The 5,749-nt window shown below is 37.8% G+C and overlaps 1 protein-coding gene across 1 annotated transcript; it reads left to right on the plus strand.

The window, feature by feature from the left end:
- The first annotated feature begins 1,559 nt into the window (after positions 1–1,559).
- On the plus strand, positions 1,560–3,592 carry LOC129941057 (pre-mRNA-processing factor 17). The gene is made up of 3 exons (XM_056049602.1): positions 1,560–2,378; positions 2,450–2,928; positions 2,996–3,592. Exons 1-3 carry the CDS (start codon positions 1,685–1,687, stop codon positions 3,527–3,529), a joined length of 1,707 nt encoding a protein of 568 aa, XP_055905577.1. The 5' UTR covers positions 1,560–1,684; the 3' UTR covers positions 3,530–3,592.
- The last annotated feature ends 2,157 nt before the right edge of the window (positions 3,593–5,749 follow it).

The following is a 5,749-nucleotide window of genomic DNA, read 5'->3' on the forward strand; positions in this document are numbered from 1 at the left end:
CATTTCAAATGACACTCTTTTAGTAAGCTCGATTGATGAAGCCAATTTGTTTGCAGCACAATTTGCTGTTAATTCGATGCTGTCAAAGAGTAACATGACTCTTCCCGTACTCAAAAGTTGCTAGAGTACTAAAAGATCTTGACATTCACAAATCCTCTGGACCGAATAATATCCCCTCTATTGTTCTGAAGATGTGTTCTTCAACGCTGGTAAAACCATTGCGTAAGCTTTTCCATCTGTCCTATTCTATTGGTTTCTTTCTGAGTGGATGGAAAACTGCATTTGTCCAGCCTGTCCCTTCAAAAAAGCGAATCCTTCTCCCCCTCTAACTATCGTCCAATTGCACTCACGTCCATTCTTTCCAAGGTCATGCAAACGCTGATCAATTTTCAGCTTAAAAATATCTTGAAGAACGGAAGCTTCTTAATGACCGGCAGTATAGCTTTTGTGCAATAGGTACACTGGTGATCTCATGGTTTATCTCACCGAACAGTAGAACAAATCTTTACACCGTTTTGGAGAAAGTAAGATTATTGCACTTGATATTTCAAAGGCATTTCATAAAGTTTCGCATCAAGCTCTCTTATCTTCTTTGTTGGGTCAGAAATTAACTTTCGGACCGTTCAATTCAAGTAGTATTGTACGACTGGATCAAATCTGATATCCACAATATAAACGCTGGTGTGCCCCAGGGCTCCGTTTTGTCTCCAACTCTATTCCTTATATTCATATATGATATTTTGTCTGAAACTTCTTACTCACTAGGTACAATGTTTCACTGATGACAATAACCTCTGCTTTTCATATTCGTACTTAGATTCCCATCCTTGTTCTTCGGATGTGGACTACCAACGGCAGCGTATGATAAGCTCATTAAATTCTAATCTTGACAGCGTTCAATGGGGATTGAAAAACAGTGTAGAATTTATTGCTTCTTGAACTCAATGCTGTCTTCTGTCACAAAAGCGTAACCCAACCCCTATGCCACTATCCATGGTTGGTACTAGCATCGATGAGACTGAACAGCTATCAGTCCTATGTGCTATCAGCTATCAGTGGTATGTGCATTACAAACCACTTGTTGTGGAGTGATCACATTTCTGACATCGCCAAAAATGAAGTTTTTTACCCCTTCTGATCTAACTATAATTTACAAAGCTTTTATGCGTCCGAACCTGCTATATCTGTTCAAGTCATATTATTTCAATATTTTTCATCCTCTTATTGTGTTTATTTGAAAATGCAGAAAAGTATAATTCCACCATAATTCATTGAAATTCTAAGCAAAGAAACAGACAACAAAAGATTCAAATGTTTTTTTATTGCTATTTTAGCAGAACACTTTTTAAATAATTGATTTAAAAATAATTCTCAAAGTTCATTTTCAAACTTTGAATTCAAATTGATAAAAAATAAAAAATGACAACAACCATCTTCATCGCTTGTCAACGCATATTTATCTAATACACAAACCAAGCACTACTTATCGACATCATGAAGTTAAACAACCTTGCCGACAATCTATATGTCAATTCTTCTTCTGTCTTCTGTCATTTTACTTCTCAGTAGAAAAATGTCATCGACGAAACGTCAACGCTGCTTTTGTTGAGAAGAAAACGTTTAATATTTTTGTTTGCTACGCATAAAATTTTAATTTCTTCAAAAAAACACCCCTACAAAAATAATGTTAGGATTAAAAAACTATGGGAGTAGTTCGAGTGGAAGTGATTCCGATGAAGAGGTACCTGAAGAAGCCACCATCCATCTGAAGCCAGTAACAGACCAAGAAAATTCAGTGGCCAAAACTCTAGCTGTGTGTGCAGCACCTGATGTCATACCTCTCGGAGCCGTAGCTGTTCCCCGTGTAGTTGATCCTTCCCTTAAAGAAGTTCTCTACAATCCCAGGTATGAAGAACTCTACACACCCGTTCAGGGTCCCGAGAAACCCAACCAAACGAATCAAGAACGCGCCGCCAAAAATACACTCGCTGGTTTCCTAGAGAAAGCGCACATAAACGCCTTTCAATTTGAGAACCAGCGACGCACATTCCATACCTATGGATATGCCATGGATCCGTCCACTGATGAGACGGCCGATGGCCAGAGCTATGTTGGGGATCTGCAGGAGGCCTATAACACTGACGGCAAGACTGTCTTTGAGTCACCCAAACCGAAGAAGAAGAGAAAACAAGAGAAGAATGATTGTCCAGAGGATGTTGAAGGATTCGTTGGTCCATGGGGTAGGTATGAAAATGAACAAACTGTCGCCAAGCCAACTGACGAGGAAAAGGCTGAGTTGGACGAGATCTTGGCAAAGAGACACAAGCGTGGACGGATTCCAGAAGACAAACCACTCGAAGAAAAATCCATTTTACACAGTAAGTGTTTTTTAAGTTCGATGTTGATGGAACAAATAAGGTTTAATGAATCATTGTTTGTTTGTTTTCAGTCAAAGACGCCGTTGATTATCAGGGACGCTCGTACCTTCACGCTCCACACGATGTCGGAGTCAATTTACGATCAAATGTACCTCCAACAAAATGCTTCCTGCCCAAAGCACACATTCACACTTGGCAGGGACATAACAAAGGCATTTCATCGATCAGATGGTTCCCAAAAACTGCTCATCTTCTGCTCTCTGGCAGCATGGATTGTCGCGTCAAGCTGTGGGAGGTTTATGGAGAACGTCGTTGCATTCGTACCTACTTCGGCCACAGACAAGCCATCAAGGATGTCGGCTGGAACAATAAGGGAACTCATTTTCTTTCGGCCTCTTACGACAGGTACATCAAACTCTGGGACGCAGAGACTGGAGATGTTGTGTCGCGTTTCACAGCTAGAAAAATGCCTTTCTGTGTGAAATTCCATCCCGACAATGGGAAGCAGCACTTGTTCGTAGCTGGAACCTCAGATAAGAAGATTATTTGTGTAAGATTTTGTTGCCCTTGTGACTCAATTCAATCTTAATTGTTTTGTTTTTTATTTTCTATTTCAGTGGGACACTCGAAGTGGTGACATTGTCCAGGAATACGATCGCCATTTGGGAGCAGTAAACACAATCACATTCGTCGATGAGAATCGTCGATTCGTCACAACATCAGATGACAAGAGTATGCGCATCTGGGAATGGGACATCCCAGTGGACATGAAATACATCGCCGATCCTACAATGCACTCCATGCCTGCCGTAACCTTAGCTCCCAATGGCAAATGGTTGGCCTGCCAGAGTTTGGACAACAAAATTGTGATATTCTCGGCGCTCAATCGATTCAAGATGAATCGAAAGAAGTCCTTCTCGGGGCATATGGTTTCGGGTTATGCGTGTAATTTGGACTTCTCCCCGGACATGAGTTATCTGATATCGGGCGATGGTGACGGAAAGTGTTACATTTGGGATTGGAAGACAACAAAAATGTACAAAAAATGGCAAGCACACGAAGGAGTGTGCATAAGTACACTTTGGCATCCTCACGAACCGAGCAAAGTGGTCACGGCCGGATGGGATGGGTTGCTTAAGTTTTGGGATTAAATTAAGATTTTTTCTTTCTTTTTTGTCGACGATTAAATTAAAATTCTATGAAATTCTTTTAAATGTTTTTTTTCTATTTAAGAGAATCGTGAGGGGTTTGAGGGGTGTCCAGAAGTTCACAGTCTGAGGGATAGTTATGGATTTCTACTTGAAAAGATTGTTTCTTTTTTTCATTTGGTAGATTTTTTATTTGATAAGGTTAAGCCCGAATGTGATTAGAGAAGAAATGGATTGTTTAAAATGTTGAAATTAAAACAAGGTCCTTGGTGTTCTTGTACACTGAAAAGCAGTATTGAATGTTTTAAAATTTTACAAGTACTCTTGCAAGAAAACTTTTAGAGCTCAGAGCAGATACTGGGAATCTGATAGCAGGACATTCGGTAAGTCTACAAAAACGTATGTTGGATTACTTTCCCAAACTACTGGCATTGATTGGATACAAAATCCATTTCTATTGTAAGGCCAGGCACAATGTGTACAAGACAACGAATCTCTCATAGATCCGCAGAGTTCGTCATCGTCTTGATTGATTTTGTATCATTGCGCGAATTTTGAGTTGGTGTTTGAAGTGAATACCCTGAACTTTTAAAATGTTGTTGTTTTCACTTTTTGTTATATGTTAGGAGTTAGAGTTAGGAGTTCCGCAATGTATTTGAGTTCTGAGTTTAAGAACCGCTGAAGTATCTTATTCCCAAACAGTGCACAAAAAGTTATTGAATGATTTAAATCGCTTGTATCAACTAATATTTATGAAATGGTCGAAAGTAGTAACTCTTAAATAATTATGCATTTAATTCGGCGTAAAGTTTTGTACAGTTGACTTTTGCAGAAGAAGAGATAGCATCAATTCACATTTGTATACAAATTTAAACTTTTAACAAAGTCATCGGTTCCAATACTTCAAAAGTAGCTTCCAATAAATAGAGAACATTCAATAGATACTTGCAGGATTATAATGGAGCAAATAATGATCTATGTTAGTTTGCGTGAACTTGCCTGGTCGTGGTTGAGAATTTCGAAAAGTTATGTGCTTCGTAATTTTTTGAAAAAATAAAATATTGAGTCCAAAACATTCACAAAATTGAAACGGTGGTGTTTTGTTAATTGCTAGTTCTTATTGTGTGCTAAAATTGTTTGTTTTTTTGTTAAAACAAAATGGCAGACAAAATGAAGAAAAGAAATCCCAACTTTTCACCAAACGAGAAAACATTGCTCTTTCAATGCATTTATGAAGAAAGAGCTGTAATAGAGAACAAAAAAACTGATGCCTCTACATGGAAGGAAAAGGAAAGTGCTTGGAGTCGTATTGAGCGAAATTTCAACAGCCAATCCGGAGCTTCGTGTTATAGGAATAGTATTAATATTAGTTTATCTTTATTAATTGTTTTAAAGGAAAAAGATGGAGTGTACAAAAGTAAAGTAAGTATATCAAACAGGAAATTCGTTGTAATACAAAAAGCAAAAGGTAGTTCAGAAGTTAGTCATACAATAAAAACTCAGCAGAGGGGGTTAACTTTAAATTGATATGTGTACATTATAATTTAATATTTAGATGTGCGTATTATTATTATTACAACACCCCTCCTCAATTAAAAGTTATTTAAGATTTAACATTTTACAAAATTTCTTTAAATTATTCTTATTAAACGGTTTAGTAAGTCCGTCAGCAACTTGGTTGTTTGTTTCAATATATTTTACATCAATAATATTTTTCAAAATTTTATCTCTAACAAAATGGTATTTAATATCAATGTGCTTAAGGCGTTTATGATTTTCTGGGTTTTTCGAAACAAATATAGCAGATTGGTTATCATCAAATATTACAGCTGGTTCATTTTTATCATTAAGTCCAATTTCAATTAATAAATTTCTAATCCAGCAAACTTCTGATACGCCCAATGCCAATGCCACAAACTCGGCCTCTGTTGATGATAGGGCCACGCACTGCTGCTTCGACGATGACCAGGAAACTGTGCAACCATATACCATCATCACATAGCCCGATGTTGATTTGCGATCTTCTTTGTCACCTGCCCAATCCGAATCTGCGTAGCCAACCAATGTTTCAGAAGTTCGATTCTCAAAAACTAATTTTAAGTCCAAGGAACCTTGAATATAGCGGAGGACTCTCTTAAGTGCTTGCCAAAGTTGCTCGTTGCCGGATGATTGATATCTGCTGAGGTAGCTAATTGAAAAAGATAAATCAGGTCTACATGTTAA

This window comes from Eupeodes corollae, chromosome 1, assembly GCF_945859685.1.
Source record: "Eupeodes corollae chromosome 1, idEupCoro1.1, whole genome shotgun sequence".
Classification (NCBI taxonomy): Eukaryota; Metazoa; Arthropoda; class Insecta; order Diptera; family Syrphidae; genus Eupeodes; species Eupeodes corollae.

Coding starts and splice junctions, on each gene's coding strand:
- LOC129941057 (XM_056049602.1), top strand. CDS start 1,685: ATGTTAGGATTAAAAAACTATGGGAGTAGTTCGAGTGGAAGTGATTCC. Junction 2,379..2,449: donor AGAAAAATCCATTTTACACA/GTAAGTGTTTTT, acceptor GTTTGTTTTCAG/TCAAAGACGCCGTTGATTAT. Junction 2,929..2,995: donor CAGATAAGAAGATTATTTGT/GTAAGATTTTGT, acceptor TTTCTATTTCAG/TGGGACACTCGAAGTGGTGA.